Genomic DNA, 25,682 nt, shown 5'->3' with positions numbered 1-25,682 from the left:
GCTGATGATGTTGTGTATGCATAACCTATTGTGTAGTTTACGCCTAAGAGGGGCCTGAAGTACTTATAGTATTCAGGATATGTGCACAGCTGCGAGTGGTTCCTATGGTGCACTGCTGAAGATATGTTATGCCTAGAGGTGGTGTGCTTAGTTCACCCTCACCAGTAGTTACTTTTTGTTCTCACTAACTGTGAGTTGTGCTGATTATGACAGTGGCTGATTGGCCTAATGATTTGTGTAATCTGAAAAGTCATAATAAGTGCCTGATGGAACGGTGTATATATGTGATCTATACTACTATTATAAAGGAAGAACTTTGAACCTTTGAGGCGGGTAAACTCGGGAACCACAGCGCCAATCCACACACCCGATACATCGTTGAAATTGTCAGGGTGTGCAGATGGACATAGGCTATATAAATTAAAAAAATATAAGTTATTTAAAAAAATTACGAGAAAAAAAAAGTAGTCCCATGGAAGTAGAGCCGGCCGCGACGTGCGTGCTGACATCAGGAGCGTGGTGAGGAGCGGCGTCCAGGAGCGCAAGGAGGAGCGGCGGACATGAGCACGGGGAGGAGCGGCGGACAGGCGGGGAGGAGCGGCGGACAGGCTGGGAGGAGCGGCGGACAGGCGGGGAGGAGCAGCGAGGAGCAGCGAGGAGCGGCGAGGAGCGGCGGACCGGTGAACTCAAGAGCGCGAGGAGGTGCGGCGGATGAGGTAAGGCTCCGGGGGACCCACGGAAAATGTCAGGCGGGCGGGGGCCCTGAAGCCAAGGTCGGGACGGGCTGCTACTCCGGTGGACCCACGGACAATGTCGGGGCGGGTGGGGGCCGGGGCGGGCGTGGGCCCTGAAGCCTGATTGCTCCCGGACAAGTTATGTTATAATGTGTTTTTATACATAGTACCAAGGCCATTTTTTATATAACCTTGTGTGGAGATTCCTTTGTGGTATGCCTAGTGTGTCGCTGCTGTATGAATGTGTTGCGCAAACACTTTACACTTTGCCTCTGGGATAAGCCTGACTGCTCTGCCAAGGTACCAAGGGGGTGAGCAGGGGTTATCTTCAGTGTGTAACTACCTTGCCCTGACTATAGTGGTGGTTTCTGCCTGGCTTAGGCGCTTTCCCCAGCCAACCCAAAATCCCATTTCTAACAGTGATTCAATATATGATATTTTTGTATGGGGCTTAAATATATGTCAGGTAATAAAGCAATTTTTGCTGTTATCCGATCGATCCATAGGCTACCGGCTCAGTTAAGCGCGGTGGGGCAGGGCAGGGCGCGCATGGGGGTGCCGACAGACGATGGAATAGGTATAATTAACCCCTTCGATGCTGATGACGAGCTCAGCTCGTCATCAGCCACGGGTGACGTGTGCGGATGACGAGCTGAGCTCGTCATGTAACGAACGCGGTTAATCGAAAACAGCCGCACAGCGCAAAAATAACCGCAGCAGCGATGCGGTTAAATAAATAAATATGACCTATTCTGACATCCATTGGCTTCCCCCCTGCCACGCCCTGGCCCGTTCCACCGCCCTACCACCACACTGCTCTTACCGGAGCCAGCCGCCGCTGAATCGATCCCACTCCAAAACAATAGCTGTAAGCAGAATAAAACTTGCTCCATTTTTCTTGAACTGTGCACCGTATTAAAGGCGAAGTCATGCTGTTCAGCAAGTTACCTTGCTTTGCTGCATGATAGGGAAAGGGCAGGAATGCAGTGTATTTAATTATTCAGTGTACTTTCTTTAGCTAAAGGCTGCAAAACAGTGCATGAGGTAAACCACTGTGTCAATCAAGCTGTATTAAACATACTCACCCCAGTTTTCCTTTCCCTCACAGCCATTTAACATTGTTTTTCGGCATTCCGTCATCAACCTAAAGGTAATCACTGTACACTAAATCCTGGAGACTCGGTCTATCTATCTCGGTATTTCACTGCATTTCACTTCATTATCATTATTTCAAAAGTTGACATCGGTCTTGGTTGTGAATTCTCAGCTTGTTGAATTCTCAGCAAATAGTTAAGGTACTTTTCTCTGTATGATTTGATTTCTATGGGCTATGACATACATTCTTTCATCATACCACTCATTCTATATGTCTATAAATACTCATGTTTAGAGTCACGTTATACACTCTGCACACTATTATCATATTCCTTTCCTGAATCAAGTACCTCATGTGGGAAGCAGACTTTAGCGTTTTGTGTTTGCACTATTTCTTCACACTCCGTTACACTTTTTTCCGGTCACACTTTTTTCTGGTCTTTAACAGGTTCTAGTATTACTCTGTGATATAATATGCAAGCAGGTTGATTATAGTTTATGCTTTGATATTCATTATAACTATTGATGTTGTAGATTTCCCTGATGAAGGGCAGATTTTCACCCGAAATGCATTGGGAAATGAAAATACTACTGTTATCTGATTTACTATGCTGAGAAAAGCATCATCACTTCCTTTTTGAAGAAACTCTGCTACGGATTGAATAAAAGCAGCTATTGATCACTTCTTTCGGCTGTAATGTTTCAGAGATGTACTGAGTACATTTGTTGAGGGAACTGATTCTTTGATTACTTGGTTAAAAAATGTTATAAATTACTAAAAGCATTCCGATTCCTTAAAAGTACACTTTGGATAAAGTGATACCTCAGTAGTGCACCTTGAGTTCCTGGACATGCTTCCGGGCTGACCTCACTTACTTGTAGAAAGTTGGCATTTCCTGCTCAGCCATTTTGTGCCTGTGTCCTCTTCCTGACCGTCCTGAAGCCTTCAGAAGCGGTCGCTCCTCACGCTGCTCCCTGTGGTATCGTGGCGCTTCACTGCCTCGCATTGCTCAGATTGATCTCTCTTATAATTCGCTTTGCTCCTGCATTCATTAGTGCCTGCTTGCTGCTAATTGTCGTATCGTAGCGCTATTTTGCGAAAGCGCGCATTCACTAGCATTCATTTGTACTTTGCTGCCTTTGCCTGTATTATTATTTTTTGCCTGATTGTGCCGGTGCCACTGCCCACTACATAGCGCTTATTAGGTTGTGCCCCAATCCAGTTTCGCTTTTGGCTTGCAGCCATTTTGGTGTTTGTTGTTGTGCCTCCCTGCCCGGCTCTCCACCCCGCTCCTGCCTCCCAGCTGCTCCTCCCTCCCACTGATACTGTAAGCTCGACCCTCCATGAGTAGCGCTGTGACCGTCCTGAAGCCTTCAGAAGCGGTCGCTCCTCACGCTGCTCCCTGTGGTATCGTAGTGCTTCACTGCCTCGCATTGCTCAGATTGATCTCTCTTATAATTCGCTTTGCTCCTGCATTCATTAGTGCCTGCTTGCTGCTAATTGTCGTATCGTAGCGCTATTTTGCGAAAGCGCGCATTCACTAGCATTCATTTGTACTTTGCTGCCTTTGCCTATATTATTATTTTGTGCCTGATTGTGCCGGTGCCACTGCCCACTACATAGCGCTTATTAGGTTGTGCCCCAATCCAGTTTCGCTTTTGGCTTGCAGCCATTTTGGTGTTTGTTGTTGTGCCTCCCTGCCCGGCTCTCCACCCCGCTCCCGCCTCCCAGCTGCTCCTCCCTCGCCCCTCCCCCCTCCACGATCCATTTATGACAGATGCTTTTGCGCGCAGCGGAAGCGCCCCATGCGCGCCGAAGGTGCGCCAAAGGTAAGCCCGTCTATGCCCGTCCGCGCCTGGACCGCGCCCAGCGCCATACCCCCTGGCCCCCGCAAAATCCACTCCGCCCGCATAACATACGACGCCGCAACCCTCTCAGCCCTTAACCCCGGCCGCCCTCCTAACTGCTACCAAGCCGCCCCAGGACACACCCATGGACCCTTCACCTGCCATTCCTGCAAGCTCGACTGCATCAGGACCCACACCAAATCCACAAACTCCAAACAGAGCTCCGACACTAACCAACTAAAGTGCATCCTGCTCAACACCCGCTCGGTCCACAGACACACCATTGAACTCTGGAACCTACTCGACACTACATCACCGGATGTCGCCTTCCTTACAGAAACCTGGATGAACGCCTCATCAGCTCCCGACATCGCCACAGCCATCCCGGACGGCTACAAGATCATCCGAAAGGACCGCACCAACCAAACCGGAGGAGGCATTGCCATCGTCCACAAGAACACCATCCGCATCACGACCAGTTCCGACAACTACCTCACAAACGCCGAACACCTTCACTTCCAGATCCACACCGACCCTAAGACCACACTCAGAGGCACCCTCATCTACAGACCACCAGGACCCCGCACACAATTCAGCGATGACATCACTGACTTCATCAGCCCACACGCCCTCCCCTCCGAGGACTACATTCTACTGGGAGACCTCAACTACCACCTTGAAAAGAAAAACTACTCCAACACCACCACCCTTCTGGCCAACCTGGCCAACCTCGGACTCGAACAACTTGTCAATACCCCCACCCACTATACCGGACACACACTCGACCCAATCTTCACCTCCAGCAAGCACATCTCCTTCAATCACACCACAGCTCTCCACTGGACGGACCACAGCTGCGTTCACGTCAACTTCAAAAAGACCACGACCCATAACCCCCCACAACCTATTCCCCGAAGAAACTGGAACAAAATTACCACCGACCAGCTCTTCACATCACTACACCAAAACCCTCCTGCCAAATCATCGGACCCAAACCAAGCAGCCACCAACCTCACACAATGGATCACCCACAGCGCAGACGAACTAGCACCCTTGAAGAACCATCAAATTAAGCAAGGTAACAAAAAAGCCCCCTGGCTCAACGATGACCTTAAGAAATCCAAGAAGTTATGTCGCACCCTCGAGAAAGCCTGGAGAAAAAACCCTACCACTGACAACCTGACCACCTTCAAAAACGCTACCCACAAACCCCACCAACTGATCCGATCCACCAAGAAATCAGCATTCAAGGATCGACTTGACAACAACGCCCACAACAGCAAGGAACTATTCAACATCGTCAAAGATTTTACCAACCCCACCGCCGGCACCAACGACATCACTCCCTCCCAAGACATCTGCGATTCCCTAGCCTCTTTCTTCTACAACAAAATCGCCGACATACATAACAGCTTTGAAAACCAGTCCGGAGACCAGTCCACTGCACCCACCCCCGAACCAATACCCCCCTCTAACAACCTCTGCGCCTGGAACCCAATCACCACTGAAGACACCATCCGTCTGATGAACTCCATCCATCCAGGATCGCCAACCGACCCATGTCCCCACCACATTTTCAACAAAGCAGACTCCATCATCGCACCCCATCTCCGAGACGTCATCAACTGCTCCCTCAACTCCGCTACCTTCCTGGAAAGCTGGAAACATGCCGAACTCAGCGCCCTTCTCAAGAAACCCACAGCAGACCCCACTGAACTTAAGAACTACTGCCCCATATCGCTCCTCCCATTCCCTGCCAAAGTTATAGAGAAAGCTGTCAACAGTCAGCTCGCCGCCTTCCTCGAAGCCAACAAATCCCTCGACCCCTCACAGTCCGGCTTCCGAGCCAAACACAGCACCGAAACCACCCTCATCGCAGCAACAGACGACATTCGAACTCTACTGGACAACAAAGAAACAGCTGCCCTCATCCTACTTGACCTCTCCGCAGCCTTCGACACAATCTGTCATAGCACCCTCATACAACGCCTCAGCAACGTCGGAATACAAGGAAAAGCATTGGACTGGATCATCTCGTTCCTCACCGGAAGAACCCAAAGAGTCCACCTCCCCCCTTTTAGATCAGAGGCCACCGAAGTCATCTGCGGCATTCCACAAGGATCATCACTCAGTCCCACCCTCTTCAACGTATACATGAGTCCCCTTGCATCCATCGCACGCCAACACAACCTCAACATCATCTCCTAGGCAGACGACACCCAGCTGATCCTCTCCCTCACCAAAGACCCAAACACCGCTGTAGGAAGGTACATCCTGACTATGGTTGCCCCCAACTTTTTGCCCTGTGTTTTAGCTGGTTTTGGACATAGTCGACCTGGGACCCTGCCAATCAGGACCCCAGACCTACTGCTCTCTCTTTAAAATGGATTCCATGTACCCTAGGTACATTTCCAATTGGTACTGGACCACCTTATCAGACCCTGTAACTCAGGGCATAGGTGTACCCAGGGCCGCCAGGGGCTGCAGCATGTATTATGCCACCCCTGGCTGGCCTCCTAAATTTGACACAACTGGCTGCATGACAGCTGGGGTGAAGTCGTGTAATCACCCTTTGCTTTAGATATAGTAGCTCTATATCTAACCATACAATGGACACCCGAGTTCTTATCAGTCACTCCTATGGCAGGCCTTAACAATCCTGAAGGCAGAGTGCGTGGGCTCGTGTGAACTGTGCTCTGGCCCGAGCCGAGCCCGGTTGCAGCTTGCGGATAAAAGACCCAATGGCTGTTCCATGATAACGCGTACCACATCGGTAACTTCGGTGTCGCGTTATCAAGACATGTCGAGTAAGGTGTCATACGAATCGGGATGCTGCCCTCTCACCAACCCTGGCGACGAGGTTAGCATTCCGCCCTTCTAGAGGGACACGACATGTACGTAACTGTGAACCCCGGTTAAAGTTAACTGAAGCCTCAGCTCCACAAAATGGATGCTGCCACCACAGACACGAGTCTGACCTCCTGCTGCTGGGAGTCCTTCCAGCGAGGAGCACTTGGACAAAGGGTTTCCTGTCGAGGGCGGTGTTCGCACCGTCCCAGACAGGGTTTGTGTATTCTGGGTAGGTAGGGCTTTTGCGTGAAGGTGACTACGGAGTGGCACCCCGGTGCTCACTACGCATCTGCCGGTTAGAACCAGTTCCAGGGGCGACAGCCCTGGCCTGGGGAAAGTCCGGCAGGGGAGAGGGGTGTAACTGCCCCCTTCCTGGTCCCACCCTTAGGGCAGGACCTAGTCATGTACCCACCCCTTTCTTTAGAATAAAGACCGGAGCGGGGACCCTTCCAAATTAGATCATCTTTGATTCAAGAACTACTTTCTACGAAAGGACATTCAAGACTCTTCTCAAGATTTCTCCCTTGTGACTAAGGAGTAGTCACCCTGCATCAGCGGGCACCAACTAAGAACTCTGCGGTTTGCTGTAAGTCCTTCCTCAAGGAATCCGACGGCCCAGCTCGACGAGAACCGGCTTCCCTGGCACCTCTGACCTCTACCCACAACATCAGCTCAGCTGTGATCCGTGGGTGCGACGAGACCTCGAGGGACCGGCCATCATCAGAACCTGCACGCTCTTAAAAACCAGCACGACCATCGAGGTAACTCTCTGGTGAGTGCTCTGGGGTCCGAGAAGCCCCGACCCTGAGCCGCTCCAGCACCGAAGTGCAGTCTCCCAGCATCTCCACGATCTGCGTGGGGCCCTTCTGCTCGCTGCTCAGCACGTTGTCTGGTCACTAGCCGCTGGCTTGTGCCCTTCTGTGACGACATCCGAGAATCATCACTGCTGGTCTGGTTGCTCCAGACTGGCCCTTGCTTCCATCTTTGCGAGAAGCACCCCGGACCCTCCTGGTCCACTCAAGACGCCATCTTAGGCCCACCACGTGGCCCTGAGATCTGCCAAGGCTTGTTGCCCCATCCTGGGCCCAGCGACGCCGACAGCATCATCCTTCGTGGGACAGCTCGCACCTCCGCCGTGGTCGCCGATAACGCCTCCTGGTCCGTGAGACTGCAGAGCCTAGCGTCGCCCACTCACCTGGTCGAGGTGACGGCCAACCGGTGCCTTCCTGGTACCCTCTGACTACTGGCTAGTAGTACGAACTTGGTCCCCTCTGCTTTCAGGTTTCTTCAATCTCCGATCCAGGCTTGGATCTCTACGAACTATTCAGCACTGGTCGCCGGCCAGCAACTCCTTTTTCTTCCGGCTCCTGGCTCGTCAGCGGAGACCCCGACGCCTGTAAGACTTGTGCAGCCGCAGCCCTCGTGGCTAGGTAACTCGGCATTTCGGTGCCTGCATAGCCTCCTTACTCTAGGGTCCCGAGTCCCTCGCTTCCGACTTGCCTTATCGGGTCCGCCCGAGACCTTAATCTTTCCGTGTCCTCGGACACTTGTTTCTAAATTGTGCACTTGAAGTATTTGCTAAAGAGATTTGGTTTGTGCTTAGTACCCTGTCCTCATAAAGAGTACAGGGCTGTTGTGATTCGTAATAAATATACTGTTTATTTTCATAACACTTGTGTGGTGTCCTTTCACTGGGTGTTCAAGGGGTACATGTGTGGTAAACAGCTGGCTTAACACGCCCTCTCGAGTCTTTAGCCTTAGACTGCTCGTATCCACGCTACTAGGATAGCTGGTCTATAGGTTGACTTACAACCAAACACCATAAGGGTCGTTGGAACGATACATAGGGGTCGCTAGAATAGCGAACGTTGCATATCGGGCCAACTTCTCACATTGGTGAGCAGCGGTTGGGATTTGAGCTTGCTGTTGTTTTACCACACGTATCCTAAGAATATCTTGTTGAAAGATCGCACAAAGTACTGTTAGTACATATAACTAAAAGCTTAGAATACTCTGAGTTCTACTGAACCAGCTGTTGTAGCTCCTCAAGGCTTAGCACACCTTGGCTACAACTCTTAGCGAGGGTACAGTAGGTAAACACGTAGTGTAGGTAGGTGCATCACTTACACCACACTAGAACCAGTATGTCGGACAAAGGAGGAAACTCTGGGTCTCCCCTTGTGTCAGTTGACCCTCCACAGGTCATCCCTTCAGGATATACTGTGCTGAGCTTCAAGGAGTTAAGACGGCTGTGTCACTCCAGAAAGATTCAGCAGGGGTCTAACCCCACAACGTCCTTTCTGATTGGTCTCTTGGAGACTTACGATGCCAGGAGAGCTGAGAAACTTCGTAGCTCTTCTAATCCAGAAGGAGACATGCCTCCCCTCGAGGGAACCCGAGACGATCCTGACCTCATTCACCTCGCAACTGAGAACGAGGATGTGGAGGAGGATGAGGATGAGGATCTCTCTGGGGATGAGGCAGATAAGGGACAGGTAGAAGTCGTCAGACTAAGCAGGTCCAACTTAAGCAAACATGATAGCGGTACTGGGGGACCCCTGGGGCCACTATCAGGTCAGCTTAACATTGGGAATGGACGAGCCCGATCTCTGTCAAGAGACTCTGGCGGATCCCTTCGAACCAATGGCTCTCACAACTCTTCTCAGAGAGGGATGACGTCCCCTCAGAGGAGAGTGTACGAAGCTAAGGAAAGGGCAGCTAATCTGAGGATCGAAAGGGAAGAACTTGCCCTGGCCAAAGAAAGGCTTGCCTTTGCTAGAGAGCAACAGTTAAGTGGGGCAGTCCCCACTGGTGGCAGCAATGTACCTAGTAATAGGGAAAAGAGTTTCGATACGAAACACCTTGGTAAGATAGTGCCCCCCTTTAAACAAGGGGACGACATCCACAAATGGATTACTGCGTTGGAGAGGGCCTGCACTGTGCAGGGTGTTCCCCAGAGTCAGTGGGCAGCTATCTTGTGGCTCTCCTTTGAGGGAAAAGGAAGAGACAAGCTCCTCACCACAAGGGTGGAGGATGCTAACAATTACCAAATCTTGAAAAATACACTCGTTGAAGGGTTCGGCCTAACCACTGAGCAGTACAGGGTGCTGTTCAGGGATACCCAGAAAACGCAGTCTCAAGATTGGTCTGATTTCGTTGATTGTGCCACTAAGGCTTTTGAAGGCTGGCTACTGGGTAGTAAGGTTACTGATTTTAAAGGATTGTATAATCTAATTATAGGGGAGCAAATCTTAAATAATTGTCGGAACCAGTTATTACACCAGCACCTGGTAGACTCTGATCTGACCTCTCCACAGGAATTGGGTAAGAGGGCAGACAAATGGGTCAGAACCAGGGTTAGGCCTAAAAACCAGGGTGGTGACCAGAAAAAGGAATCAACCAAGCCTCAAGAGAAGGGTGGGGATAAATCCATAGAGAAGACTTCCCAAGGGCCCCAAAACTCCAACAAGGGTGGTGGGTCCCAGAACACTCCTTCAGAACAGAAGAAACCTTATTGCCATACCTGTAAACAGGTGGGCCATTACAAAAGTGATGCCAAGTGCCCTAAAAATAGCAATAAGGAAAACATACCACCAGGTAATACTCCTAGACCTCCTGTTACCACTAGTGGTAATCCCCCAGGTGGTGGGAGTGCCCCCAAGAATGTGGTGGGCATTACTTTGGGAAATCAGGAGGACTGTGGCCTAGCCAGGTTCCCTGACCACACTCTTGTCTGTGAGACTGGCATGGGGTTTGCCAACTTCACTACTGGACCCCACATTTTGGGAAAGTATAGACAAGAAGTTTTATTGAATGGTCAGAAAGTTGAGGCATTCAGAGACACAGGGGCCAGCCTCACCATGGTGAGTGACCATCTGGTCCCCTCTGCTCAACTGACCCCTGGTTTTACTTATCAGGTGACAGACATTCATGGAATGAAGAGAAGGCATCCCATGGCAGTAGTCAAGCTCAGCTGGGGTAATGTCACAGGGCCCATGAGAGTGGCAGTGACAGATAACCTACCTGTAGATTGCTTACTGGGGAATGACCTGGAACTCTCAGCCTGGGCTGAGGGGCTGAGGTGGAACAAGAAACTCATTCCAGAATGATAGGCCTATCCAGACAGGTTAGTGGGGCAGTAATAGCTGCAGCCCCAGTCCAAGCACCATTCCTCCCTGAAAAGGTTGGAAGGGCAGTGGTAGCCACTGCCCAGGCTCAGACAGACTTTTCAGAACAGGATAGGAGGGCTGTGACAGTCACAGCCCAAACACAGACTGAGTGCCCTCCTGAAAAGGTTGGCAAGGTTGAAATGGTCTCAGCCTCTACTCAGACAGATAGTGAGGTTGTGAAGCCTGAAACAATGGATCACTCCACTCAAACAGAGAGCATTGAGGAGGAAGAAGAGTCTTCCCCCTCCCAGACGCTAGGTGAGAGCCAGCCTCCTCAGGGAACTGACTCTACCCCTGTTGAAGGAACTGCCCCAGAGGTAGTCAGGCCTAGCCTGGCAGAGCCCCTGATGGCAGTGGACCCTTCCCAGGTGGGACCCAGTCTGGAGCAGGTAACCTGCACCTCTCTACCCTGCCTCAGTCAGCCCAGGGCTGAAGAGATCAGGGAGGCCAGTGGTGGACCCCAAAGGGCCCCCTGTCCAAAAGAACCCCTTAATCAGCAGATTAGGATCACTGAAGCTGGTAACCCTAGCCAAGTGAAAATAGAACAGACTCCTGAGGGATCCCCCTTAAAAGTAGTTAGGGAACTCCCACAGCTGGACACTGTTGGGCACAGCCAAAAATGGGGCCTAAAAACCCCAGACCTGACCTGTCCCTTCAGTAAGCCAAACAGAGGGACTCAGCCTCCAGCTTTAGGTAGCCAGAGGCTGACCCTGAGAGCGCAGTGCATCTCAGCTAAAGAAAGAAAGGCACACATGATGAATGGTGATTGGAGGAAGTTGAGCCCAAAGGTAGAGGAGCCTCACTTCAGTACTCCATCCCAGCATCAGCCTTCCTCTTTCCCAAGACACACCAGAGACAGAGATTCCCTATGGTGGAGACCCTCAGATACCCTTAGGGTGAGGGGTTGCCTAGTGGACCATGACACAGGGGGAAACCAAGCCAGAGCTGGTCCTTCCTTATATGGCCACTTAGGTAATAGAGGCGTACCTGGACAAGGATAGCCTTATCTCCTTTCGTTTGGGGGGGGGTTGTGTAGGAAGGTACATCCTGACTATGGTTGCCCCCAACTTTTTGCCCTGTGTTTTAGCTGGTTTTGGACATAGTCGACCTGGGACCCTGCCAATCAGGACCCCAGACCTACTGCTCTCTCTTTAAAATGGATTCCATGTACCCTAGGTACATTTCCAATTGGTACTGGGCCACCTTATCAGACCCTGTAACTCAGGGCATAGGTGTACCCAGGGCCGCCAGGGGCTGCAGCATGTATTATGCCACCCCTGGCTGGCCTCCTAAATTTGACACAACTGGCTGCATGACAGCTAGGGCGAAGTCGTGTAATCACCCTTTGCTTTAGATATAGTAGCTCTATATCTAACCATACAATGGACACCCGAGTTCTTATCAGTCACTCCTATGGCAGGCCTTAACAATCCTGAAGGCAGAGTGCGTGGGCTCGTGTGAACTGTGCTCTGGCCCGAGCCGAGCCCGGTTGCAGCTTGCGGATAAAAGACCCAATGGCTGTTCCATGATAACGCGTACCACATCGGTAACTTCGGTGTCGCGTTATCAAGACATGTCGAGTAAGGTGTCATACGAATCGGGATGCTGCCCTCTCACCAACCCTGGCGACGAGGTTAGCATTCCGCCCTTCTAGAGGGACACGACATGTACGTAACTGTGAACCCCGGTTAAAGTTAACTGAAGCCTCAGCTCCACAAAATGGATGCTGCCACCACAGACACGAGTCTGACCTCCTGCTGCTGGGAGTCCTTCCAGCGAGGAGCACTTGGACAAAGGGTTTCCTGTCGAGGGCGGTGTTCGCACCGTCCCAGACAGGGTTTGTGTATTCTGGGTAGGTAGGGCTTTTGCGTGAAGGTGACTACGGAGTGGCACCCCGGTGCTCACTACGCATCTGCCGGTTAGAACCAGTTCCAGGGGCGACAGCCCTGGCCTGGGGAAAGTCCGGCAGGGGAGAGGGGTGTAACTGCCCCCTTCCTGGTCCCACCCTTAGGGCAGGACCTAGTCATGTACCCACCCCTTTCTTTAGAATAAAGACCGGAGCGGGGACCCTTCCAAATTAGATCATCTTTGATTCAAGAACTACTTTCTACGAAAGGACATTCAAGACTCTTCTCAAGATTTCTCCCTTGTGACTAAGGAGTAGTCACCCTGCATCAGCGGGCACCAACTAAGAACTCTGCGGTTTGCTGTAAGTCCTTCCTCAAGGAATCCGACGGCCCAGCTCGACGAGAACCGGCTTCCCTGGCACCTCTGACCTCTACCCACAACATCAGCTCAGCTGTGATCCGTGGGTGCGACGAGACCTCGAGGGACCGGCCATCATCAGAACCTGCACGCTCTTAAAAACCAGCACGACCATCGAGGTAACTCTCTGGTGAGTGCTCTGGGGTCCGAGAAGCCCCGACCCTGAGCCGCTCCAGCACCGAAGTGCAGTCTCCCAGCATCTCCACGATCTGCGTGGGGCCCTTCTGCTTGCTGCTCAGCACGTTGTCTGGTCACTAGCCGCTGGCTTGTGCCCTTCTGTGACGACATCCGAGAATCATCACTGCTGGTCTGGTTGCTCCAGACTGGCCCTTGCTTCCATCTTTGCGAGAAGCACCCCGGACCCTCCTGGTCCACTCAAGACGCCATCTTAGGCCCACCACGTGGCCCTGAGATCTGCCAAGGCTTGTTGCCCCATCCTGGGCCCAGCGACGCCGACAGCATCATCCTTCGTGGGACAGCTCGCACCTCCGCCGTGGTCGCCGATAACGCCTCCTGGTCCGTGAGACTGCAGAGCCTAGCGTCGCCCACTCACCTGGTCGAGGTGACGGCCAACCGGTGCCTTCCTGGTACCCTCTGACTACTGGCTAGTAGTACGAACTTGGTCCCCTCTGCTTTCAGGTTTCTTCAATCTCCGATCCAGGCTTGGATCTCTACGAACTATTCAGCACTGGTCGCCGGCCAGCAACTCCTTTTTCTTCCGGCTCCTGGCTCGTCAGCGGAGACCCCAACGCCTGTAAGACTTGTGCAGCCGCAGCCCTCGTGGCTAGGTAACTCGGCATTTCGGTGCCTGCATAGCCTCCTTACTCTAGGGTCCCGAGTCCCTCGCTTCCGACTTGCCTTATCGGGTCCGCCCGAGACCTTAATCTTTCTGTGTCCTCGGACACTTGTTTCTAAATTGTGCACTTGAAGTATTTGCTAAAGAGATTTGGTTTGTGCTTAGTACCCTGTCCTCATAAAGAGTACAGGGCTGTTGTGATTCTTAATAAATATACTGTTTATTTTCATAACACTTGTGTGGTGTCCTTTCACTGGGTGTTCAAGGGGTACATGTGTGGTAAACAGCTGGCTTAACACGCCCTCTCGAGTCTTTAGCCTTAGACTGCTCGTATCCACGCTACTAGGATAGCTGGTCTATAGGTTGACTTACAACCAAACACCATAAGGGTCGTTGGAACGATACATAGCGGTCGCTAGAATAGCGAACGTTGCATATCGGGCCAACTTCTCACAACCGCCAAAACCAACTTACACGAAGGAATGAAAGAAGTCGCCGAGTGGATGAAGAACAGCCGGCTAAAACTGAACTCGGACAAAACGGAAGTCCTCATCTTAGGGTCATCCCCATCCGCCTGGGACAACTCATGGTGGCCACCGGCCCTGGGAACCGCACCTATACCTACGGATCACGCACGTAACCTGGGCTTCATCCTGGACTCCTCCCTCTCGATGACCAGACAAGTCAACGCTGTCTCATCCTCATGCTTCAACATCCTACGCATGCTCAAAAAAATCTTCTGATGGATCCCCACCGAAACAAGAAAGACGGTCACCCACGCACTGGTCACAAGCCGTCTGGATTACGGAAACACCCTTTACGCCGGAACCACAGCCAAACTACAGAAAAAACTCCAACGCATCCAAAAACGCCTCAGCTAGACTCATACTGGACATCCCCCGTCAAGCTCACATTTCCGGTCACCTGAAAGACCTCCACTGGCTCCCCGTCAACAAGAGAATAACGTTCCGTCTCCTCACCCACGCACACAAAGCCCTCTACGACTTAGGACCCGAATGCCTCAACACGCGACTGTCCTTCTACACCCCCACCCGACAACTTCGATCATCCAACCAAGCCCTCGCCGCAATTCCCCGCATCCATAGATCCACCATGGGAGGAAGAACCTTCTCCTACTTAGCGGCCAAAACCTGGAATTCTCTCCCCACCCACCTCTGCCTTGTACAGAACCACCTCTCCCTCAGAAAGCAACTTAAAACTTGGATATTCGATAAGTAAAATACCCCACCCCCCCTCCCCCAAGCGCCTTGAGACCCTCTGGGTGAGTAGAGCGCTACACAAATCTCTGAACTTGAACTTCATGGATCACATGACTCTGTAGCTGACAGATGGGCTTTGTGTATTCCTCCTAAAAAACCACACACAGTAGAGAGCTTTTGTATGCCTGGATGGACCATCACTGGCAGGATGGGAGGGCAGAGCTGGGCACAGCCCTACCTAAACTTAAGTAAGCTGTGTCCTGCCTCCACACAAAGAGCTGCATACCCCCTGTAGGCAGTCTGGAGCTACGGCAGAGAAGGCAGGATGCCTGGGTACTTCAAAGGGAAACCTATAGAAGCTTCTCCCACATAAAAGGCAGAATTGGGTATAAATATTGGACCTCAGTCACCAACTCTTCAGTACACTTCTGGATCTGTGAGTACTCTGCCAGGAAAAAGGACTGATGTACTGCTGAAATGACTGCCACTCTACTGCTGCTGCTCTAAAGTACTGCTGCCCTTCTGTGCAGACCTGCTGCCCTCTTGCCTGCGTTAGAACATGTATTTTTTTGACTATGTGAATATTTGAAGTGTTGTACAAATACTTTCACATTGCCTGACTGCTCTATACCAAGCTACCCGAGGGTTGATCACATTTTAATTTAGGGTTTCTTTGGGACTTACCCCTGACAAGGAATGTGGTTCCTGCTTAAGTAGTGTTTCACCCCCTCAACTAGTAACCCAATTTCTTTAAGGTGGCATTATTGAAGTAGACAGAGGGCAGGCATAAAAGGTATTTCGACTTCACTAATTGCAAAACCTAAAAGGGCTTTCTAAAAAGGAATTTTGTTGATGCAAATGAAAAATTGCAAAAACATTAAAAGATATTGAAAAGGCAGCGGTCCGGTGTTATGTATGTGGAAATTATTTTTTAAATGTTTATAGGTAAATATTAAATTATTGTTATGCGATACTCAAAAATGACATTCCCAGTGCCCATCCTCAGATCTAATTACAGCTAGTCTCTTGACTGTGGTGAGTATAGCTATCTGACCACAGAAATCTCACCCATAGAGGCGGCAGGATGACTGATCCCAATAATGACAGAGTTGGTTGTGAATTTTACCACGTAGGGCTGGTAGGCATTCTCCACACTAGGGTTAAAGGTAGCAATCTGACAACTATAGCTAAAATCATTTCCTCCAACCACTAGTCAAGAGTTTGACTCCCATCTCCTACAGAGTTGAGCATGCCAGTGGAGAGCACAATTTTCCAGAAAGTAATGTCACCCTTTTATGTCTAGCACTCTTCAGGAGCCATATTTACAGATTTTGAGATAAAGTGAGATGCAAAGATAACATTTCTTCTTTTTTTTCTTGTCTTTGTTCATGCTCCATACCATGAATGAGATCAATTTTTATATGGAAACTTAATAAATCTCTTTCTGGCAACCTGCCGTGTCCTTAAAATGAAGACATTTCGGAGCTGAGGGCTAAGGACATTTCTCAGTCCCTGGCCTCGCGACAAAGCAAAATGTCATAGCTGACTGTGTCCTTCTTAGTTTGCCCTTGGAGTCTAGAAGTTATTTGCTAAGTTTGTGGTTTTGACGTGTTAATTTGTGTTCATGTCATTTCTGAGTTATTCTTTTGGATTCGTTGTCACTAATAATGTTTCCACTTAATCAAAGAGGGGGAAAGAACATTTGGAAAATATTTTTTCCTTTGACACATTAACAGCAAAATATTCATCCTTTAAATGGTGTAATGTAAGTAAGTATGTGTCCTGTTGCTCTCAAAAGTGACCAATTCTGAAAAAGTTAGAAATATGTGTGCCTGTGCTTTAGCAGGCAATTCTGCCGGTATGGATATTTACAGAATCATTGGTATGCTTAGAAATCTATGCACATTGTAGATTTCCTTTTGTGCTCCTCCACCACCCATGCTCCTCAGGATAATCCGCATGTGTAAGTGAAGAGGATTTGTGTATCTTCAAAACCCTTTTTTCCACGATGGAAATATTCTTCCCTGTGGATAAATTCACCCCCATGAAATTCGGAGGTGATCTCTTCCCTTTTCCATACTGGACATGCATGTGGTAATGCCTGGTATTGGAGTAACCCTAAGTATGTTCCACAGTGGGAAAAGCCTGCAACATGTTTGTCAATACCCACGGTTTTACCTGTTCTACTAATCCCAAACTCACTCTCTCCCACCCCAACCCTTAACGACCTTCTGAGTAGCTCTGATGTTTATAAGTATTAGCCCTTTAAATACAGATCCTGTGATTTAAGTAAATGGGTTATTAATGTGAGCCTTAGGACTTGCTTTTATAAGCCAGGCCCAGATTCTGTGTGCCTGTCCTTGGGTGGCCTCACTGGGATTAGAGCACGTTTAAGGCTTCACTGACCCCCACCTGACAGAACTATCAGAACAGTTCAGATCCTGGGGACTGATCTAATACTAAGTTTTACCCCCAGTGCACCTGAGCAGAATAAGGAGATCACCGTTTTATGTTAGAATTAGGTCTGGGCAGAACTTGCAGAGTTTTACTCTATGGAATTCCACAGAGTTACAGAAAAGCTCTGCAAGATTTCGCGGAATTCCACAAATGGCCATAAATAGACATATCGTACTGCCATGCTGTTATTTAGCGCCGGGTGATTGTTCCGTGCTGACGAATTTTTGCGAGCTGCACCATGTGGCGGGCCATGGCGCACAGTGTCTCACGTTGATTTTGCTGCTGCTCAAGTAGATTTTCCACTCAAGCTGTAGCTTTCAGACTATGAATGGTCGCAACTGCCCGTGATTGCCCACATTGGAGAAATCTCGCCGGGTGCCCTCCTAGCGACTGAAAATCATGCTAGGGGATGCCAAATCTCGCTCGCCAACCTAATGTTTTTGAGTTGCTTGTGAAAAAAAACGATACCATGTGGTAGTTGGCCGAATTTGGATGGAACTCTGTGTTACATGTGTAATGCAGAGTGGCGAAAATTCCACCCATTCCGCTGGCGGAGCAAAATGTATCACCCATCTCTATACTTGCTGCTTGTATGTGTAAGACCCTTGCATCTGAATGTGCTGGTTCAACTGGGGTGCTAGGCATAAGCTGTACCATGTAAAAGTACTATAAGCCAGGGCAGAAGCCCATTTATCCCCCACTTCCACCTTTGAAGACAAACTTCAAAGTACAATTATTGCTTTCATGTCTATCAACTGTGCAGTAACACAGTCATTTTTTTATTAAATTACTTACATATTGCAGTGCGCAGCTGTTAAGACCCATTCATCTTTGATCAAAGTTCCTCCACAAATAGGGAAATTGTTGACCTTTATCAGAGCCATGTAGGGTCTGGAATGTGGAACCACTTCTTTTCCCCCAATGATTTCCATGCATTGATCTGCGAAAACACAACCCAGTAACACATGGTTAAACATCAGCAGCAATCTTCACAAACATGCTCTACCAAGGCCAGTATTTTACAAGCTGCTGCAATGAAGTTGTAAACTCGTGGAAAAGGGCATATATACAGAGTGTGGGTGGTGGGTGGACTGTGGGAACAAGGCCTTGACTAGGGTCATCAAGGGCTTCCCAAATGCAGCCCTCAGTTCAGTTTGGAGACTTTCTGATATTTGTACTTCCTCTCTGTTCGCTCCATCTAGATATTGTTCATAGTGCTCACTTGAGCACATATGTAAGGAGACTCCCCGATAGTCTTAACCCCATGTGTTTCCATGCTGTTGCCAACAACCAGCATAACATGAAAACCAATGTGCAATGAGATCACTTGATTCGTATATACTATTGTATGCAGCCAATAAACAGGTCATTCTCTATATTTTGCAGGTTTGACTCTGAGATTCTGTATCTGAGGGACCACGAAGAAGCCTGGGTGAGCCATGAGGAGGCGGGGGGAGAGTAAATGCTTTGGGGGATCAACCGTTTAAGAAATCAAGAAATTTGGTCCAACTTTGGTATGTCTAAAAATTAACATTATGTACCTTTAGTAGAGTTAGTTCTGATGAATATATATTTTTGTGTGGTCAGGTTTATGTTGCTAAACATTTTTACACAGTAACAGCACTGGTATAATACACAACCATGGCTGCCTGACATCAAAGTCAGGTTTGGATTATAACCTGAAATATTCTGTCAGCAGTGGTTTCAAAACTAAACTTCATAAGAATGATGTAACACTCATGAATAATTGATTCCACATAACTTTCAGAACTTATAATTATTCCTGGTAATAATGGATGCAAACGATCAATAATCCTAGAAAGTAGAGCTACTCTACAACATCTACAGTGTTATGCAGTACTACTTTCAAATCCAATTTCCCTATTTAAAAAAACCCAGTAATAACAGAGATCTAATAACAGGTAACAGGCTATGAGGTGCTGGTTACATTTACAAACCACTCAGGCTCATGGTTGATCATCTTGCACCAGAACATCCTCACCCCTCAATGGTATTTTAGGACTGAAATATACAGCTCCCTGTAACACACGTCCCTTACAGATACTTATTATTACAGTGCAGTAGTCTAGGTTAAGTTACACTTTCCATAAGGTTTTCAAAATCCATTGTGGTTCTAACATTCGGAATTTTGAATAACCTCATACAATCTTCATTTCCTTACACGTGCAGTTTGCTGCACATTGCTCAAATATTTCAGAGGCACAATTTTCTAAAAGTTGTTCACATCAAATTTCATAATATTCGCCTGCTCATGTTTTGTAGGTTTGGTTTGGCGTTACTTAAAGAAGTTGGTACAAAGCCCACTTAATTAACTCTCGGGAATACATTGAACTTGCTTTTAAGATTAACGCACAAACAATTGTAGATGTTGTCTAACTACTTTAACTAACAAAGTACAGTATTACCCGCACATGACAATTGCAGCGAAGAAATTAGTGTATTTCAATGAATGTACATCGACAGAACTAAATGCACATTTGTAGCATTTAAGAGGATTCGATTACATTTACAGGCGTTAACTGATCATGTAAACATTAAACAGACCATTAAAGAAATGAGTCCAAGAAAATACAATAGTGATGGAACACTGCCTCTTCTAAAGGTAATGTGTAAAGATTCATATTCAGACTGTAACTCACTCGACTGTTCACTGCGCAAAACATAACTCACTGTCAATTATGTGATACCAAGTTTGCAGCTGGTGTTGAGGATAAAATGGTTGCAAATTGCAAAACTTAAAAATATAGCACTAAGTAATAAAATAGAAGTTAAGGTGTTTTTTGAGGAAAATACATACCAGATTCTTATGTATAATTGTAACAAATTCAGAATGTTCATCAGTACACAGCGAAACATGATTTTAAGGTATTTATATAGTTCTGAGAAATTATTCTTCTGCTTTTTTGAGGGAAACAATTAGAGTTAAAGGCACACCACCTATAGAAACCAGCACGTCTTCTCCTGTACACAGAGTAAACACCTTAAGGTTTACAGCGTGCAGAGAGATAGTACTGTGTGCATCAGCGTGTCACACGTGAAAACATAAACTCTTCGCGACTTAAATGAAAACGTTATAGTGGGCCAATTTATATACTAGCAGTGTAGAGAGTGTGTGTGAGTAGGTGTGCGAGCCTGCGTTTGTGTAGTTCCAATAGTACGTATATGTGCAGACGTGTGAGTGAGCGTGGGTGTGCTGAGCAGGGTTGTCTGTTAGAGAGTGTGCATGAGTACGCATGTGTATGTGTCCATTGTGAATGGGTAGTATGCACGCGTGTGTGACAGACTGCGTTTGTGCGTGCTTGTGTGTTTTCGAGAAATACTCACCTCCAGGAATGAGCAGAAATACAACAAGGGCTGCAGACGCAGCAGCGAGGCTGACTGAAAGACGCATCCTTCCGGACCTCTCGTCTTCCCTGCCTCGGGCGGCAGGTGCCCTCACATATATTGCTGAGGGGAGGATGTGCTGCGGGTTCTGGTCAACTCGCGTTGGTGGCTAAAGCATCAAGAACTGTTCAGGGCTCAGTTTCGTTCTTAGCCTCGCGCCCTGTGGCTTTTGCTCGCTCTGATGTGGGCCTGAAGGATGTGAATCATAGAAGGTACCACGGAAATATTGCACCGTCACGCGAGCTGGAGGTAGCGTGGATGCAGATTCCTGGCAATGAAGGATCTAAGTGTCAGTTAGAAGCCCGGGAAGACGTGATGAGACCTCCGGATGAATACGTTAAACTTGATCTTTGCACTTGTTTATCTCTCCTCTTTGGCTTGATAGTCGTGGATGTCAAATAAAGAAAAAGGTGCACCATTCGATAATTGTATTTTTCATATCAAAGTCACTAAACAGTTCAAAACGATTTTCAAAGATGCGTGTAAGACTTCTTTTTATTCAGTCAAAATTCATGTATGAGAGGCAGAATACACTTAAATTGGATGCTTCAAGGGTGGATTTAAATTGTCTATTCATCCATTATTTACCTATGTACATGGTACTCTTGAACAGCGGGTCTGTTATCTAAGACGCAATTATTACGAAGCGCTAAGACAATGCACAGCTCTGACAGTGAGTTGAAGCATCACCATTACTTACTTCATTTTAATTCTCGCCCTGAAGAAGTCCAGCGTTCTGGACGAAACGTTGCCTTTTTTTTTTGCTGAACCTGCCTCTCATATGTGAATTTTTACTGTATAAAGAGAAGACTTACACGCATCTTTGAAAATCGATTTGAACTGTTGCAATAAAAGAGCCCCTCTTGTGATTTCTGCACCCCATGATAACCCTCAACCACCACCTTTTTAATTGATTTTAGTGTGTTATTGCTAGTGCTAGCCTTAATGTAGGATGTTACTGCTTCTCTTCTGTTCGATAATCTTGCTGTCTTTCAATGGGAGCTGTTACGGAGTGGTACCGTCTTGCCAAGAGCAGAGCATGTGGGATGTGCATTTGAAGGCGTGCAGTTGTGCAGGAATGTGTACTGTATTGTGCATTGGTGAGAATTATGAGTTCTTTGACATGGTTTATGTCATTCTGTTTTGTGACTTTATCTTGCTTTATAGCAGAGCTTACTATTTATTAGCTTTGACATGCTTTCATGTCATCTTGCTGTTTATTACCATCTTGCTTTGGGCCTTTCTGTGTGCATGGCCTAACTAACTCAATTTTCATGACTGAAGCTATTTTCTGTTCTTGCACATAGCTGGAAAGTGGGGAGGGCATGTTCTGCTCTGCCTCCTGTTTTTCACACTTTACTGACTAGAGAAAACCGGTCTTATCAGAGGAATGTACATGGTCCGTCTCAAAGCCATAGCAAAGGCCTGATCAACCGATGCCATGGCCTTGGAGCAGACTGGTACTGGCTCTCATGAGAACGAGGGGGCGAAGCTTGCTAGAAGCTTCGTTATGTTTGGATTTGTATTTATAAGGGGAGCCTCCATTGGTCTGGTGGGAGTTTGGAAGTTTGGATTCTGAGCGAGGGCAGACGTATCTATCTCGGATTGAACCCTGATTGCTGAGCTCTGATCCCCGGCTGTGTGAAGACTTCCCCCGGCTAGAAGGGGGCAGTGAATGCATCAGGTGATGTATTGAGTTTTGTGGTTCAGTGACTGTGACCATTTGAGGTGTTTTCTTTGTGGAGTGGGAGGTGCACATCCAGAGTGATCATCTAATGCATAAATATATATATATCTTTCTGATCTCTTGCAGGACGTCCAGTGTATCTTTTCTTATATCAGTTATTGCTTGTTTATTAATCAGTATTATAGTTTGCTCAGTTATTGATTCATGCCTTTAGATTATAAGTTTGCTACATATATGTGACTCTTATGCATTTAGCATCTGAGACAGCCTTTGTTTAGAAAGTATTATGTAATAAACCCCAAGCCTTATTCAAAAAGTGATAGAGTCTTTGCATTTTGTTAAATAAAACCCCTTTTGAAAAGGTGCTGTTTGTTTTGTGTTGAAGTCTTGCTGTGTCATGGGTGGTAAGACATGCTCAAAAGTGTATATTATTCAAAGGTGCAGTGGTATATTTGCCTCCCAGGTGGGAGTGCAGGGATTGGGTGTGGCTTATAGGCGAGAAGCCACAGTCAAATCAACTGTTAAGTGACTTTGATATCAGAAATACAATTATCTCATGGTGCACCTTTTCTTTATTTGAACCTATATAGTCCTTTTGGGCTGCACCTGGGCAGCAGGTGTTGTAATTGTGTGCACAATACAGGAACATGGTAGTTCTCTTGACACATTGGGGATAACAGGATAGGTTTGGTCTCTACTAGAGGCCCTGCTGTCGAGTTTAGGTTTGATGTGATTTGAGGGTCACCAGGGGGTCGCTACAGGGACCCATAGGCACCCTTTTGCGACCTCTGCAACCTGGTTTGAAACCCCTGGCCTGGCTTGAGGCTCCCAATCACATCCTACAGGATATAACACATCAGATGTAGGTTAGATTTAACATAATTTTATTTCACCTCCCAACAGCGTTCTGCTGGGCAGTGTAAGTGTTGCATTATGCAGTACAGAAAACTCCTCTATTTCGCCTTGGTTGTATATAAAGAGACTTTCTCGTGTTCACAAACTGTACATTTATTTGGGCCTTTTGTAAACAGTTATTTGTAAATAAATTGATATTGTTTAATAAGAACCCCCATTTTTTTCCTTTTTGTAAGAATTTTCTCAGTTTATAGAGGACTCTGTCTGAAGAATATGGAATTACTAATTAACCAAATAAAGTGAATGGGATGCTGTGTTGAACCAGCTTTGCAATAGCCCTACCATCTCTTTCCAACATTATTAGTTCTCCATGTCTAAATGAACACTTTTCAAGCAGCGAATATAACGTGGTGCTAGCCACAAAAATATAAGAACTCCTTCAAGACAACTTTAAAATGCATGGGCGCTCTGAGCATCTACAGAGGAGCTTCTCTGGCAGATGTGCATGGCTAGGTTGGTCTTGTCAATCACCTTAAACTCACCCCTGACCCAAAGTCTTTATTACAGAACCTGGTCTCATCAAGCATCATGTCAACTCAGCTGCTTCTATTTGACCTCAAAGCCTTTGACTTCTGATTGAGTGCTTTGCATATATGCACTGGTGAGATGTGTAAATATCCCTTTTAAAACTAGTAGTCAGAATATGTAATATATGAATTATACCCTTCTGTCTATGATTTCATGGAGTGACCATAACAAAGAATTACAATTAATGCAAATCTGCCAGAAATGTTTAAATGGCCCCACTTTCCCTCATAGAAGGACCATGCTCAGCAGTTGTGTAAATTGACTTAAATAAACTATTAACCTTAGGTGATATCAATAAACTTCTTCAAATCAGTTTCAGAATTCTGCTGCCAGAGTGGCAAGCCAGCTCGGTATCCTTGTACTCATGAAAACCACTGGCCGATATGAGGTTTCTACTTGTTATCTGACTTCACTGCAATGCCCCGCACACAAATACATAGGGCCTCATTTAAGCAAACTGTTGCATCGCTGCAATAAAACAGCGATGCGACAGTTTTCACTCCACCCTCCTTGTGACACGATGAATGAACAGCACTCCATTTCGCAAGGAATGACAGATGCATCAGGAATCCTAACGTATCTGTCAGCTTAAAAGTCATGTATTGATGGAGTTGTGTCACAAGTATGATGCAACTCCAACAATGCATGGGGTAGGTCTGTGCCTATGGCAATGAGTAAGGTTTTGACACTGTTGCATCCTAGAAGTGTTGCAGTGAAGTTTCATAGAGGGGTGATGCTCCAAAACTGGTCCCAGGATGCTTGTTTCCGGTCCAGGGATGAACTAGCTTGGCAGTTCAGGCTGGTCCGTTCCCATGAGGCACAGGGTCAAGACTAATTTGCATATGGCTGTGTCTAAACTGTGTTGGCATGGTGAGCATAAGAACAATGGATTTAACACAGATCTTCTGACTGGGTGTGAATGTTTGATTTGCTCTGCATTCCGTCCATCATCTGTGTGCCTTAGGCTTATATCAGAGGCAATGTGTAGAGCATTTGTAGATAAATACACAGTAACAGTGAAAGCGCTACAAATGGAATGGAGCCCACACCAGTTTAGAAAAATAACCACTCTTTATCTAAACCAAACAAGACCAAAACAACAAAAATGTTTAAAACATTTCAGTCCATATAAAACTATGGATGCCTCATATTTAGCACAAAGTACCAGGGGCCTCATTTATGAGGCCGTGCATCACTTTTACGCCGCCGGTGCGTCACTTTTTGTGACGCACCAGTGGTGTAAAAAAAGCGCCTTGTTGCGCCATATTTACAAAGTGACGCATCTAGGTAGATGCGTCACTTTGTAAACCCCTGCGCCACATTATACCTGCGCCAGGTATAATGTATGCAAGGGGGGCGTATGACGCAAGGAAGGGCCGTAGAAGTGATGCAGTGAAATCTATGAGATTTCACTGCGTCACTTTTAGGGCGCCGTTGCGTCAAAATCTTGCGCCTGCCTCACAGCAGGCGTAAGACTGACGCAGGCCCTTTCACATGGGGCTTGCCCCATGTGAAAGGACGCATTGCTGGAGTTGCGTCACTTTTGTGACACACTCCAGCAATGCGTCACTTTTGCGCCTATAGATTCGTCAGAAATACTGACGTATCTGTAACTCCTTGCGACATGATGCGTCATACATTAAATATGACGCATCAGGAATGTCGCAAGGAGTGCGCACTGAGAAGTGATGCATCGCTGCTTTCACGCAGCGA

General features: G+C 47.6%; 1 protein-coding gene across 1 annotated transcript in view; it reads right to left on the bottom strand.

Moving 5' to 3' along the window:
- The window catches only part of LOC147726527 (granzyme A-like), a 110,137-nt gene extending 89,215 nt beyond the window's left edge, over positions 1 to 20,922 (bottom strand). The window contains exons 1-2 of the mRNA XM_086962945.1: positions 20,780 to 20,922; positions 18,230 to 18,374 (exon numbers count right to left, since the gene is read on the bottom strand). Of these exons, the coding sequence (XP_086819071.1) occupies positions 18,230 to 18,374; positions 20,780 to 20,846 (212 nt within the window). The 5' untranslated portion in view covers positions 20,847 to 20,922. The remainder of the gene's footprint in view (positions 1 to 18,229; positions 18,375 to 20,779) is intronic.
- Between the last annotated feature and the right edge of the window lie 4,760 nt (positions 20,923 to 25,682).

The sequence above is a fragment of the Lissotriton vulgaris genome, chromosome 3_1 (assembly GCF_964263255.1).
Source record: "Lissotriton vulgaris chromosome 3_1, aLisVul1.2, whole genome shotgun sequence".
In the NCBI taxonomy this organism is placed as follows: Eukaryota; Metazoa; Chordata; class Amphibia; order Caudata; family Salamandridae; genus Lissotriton; species Lissotriton vulgaris.
Note: the sequence above shows the minus strand (reverse complement) of the source record. Positions and strands in the feature narration are given on the sequence as shown.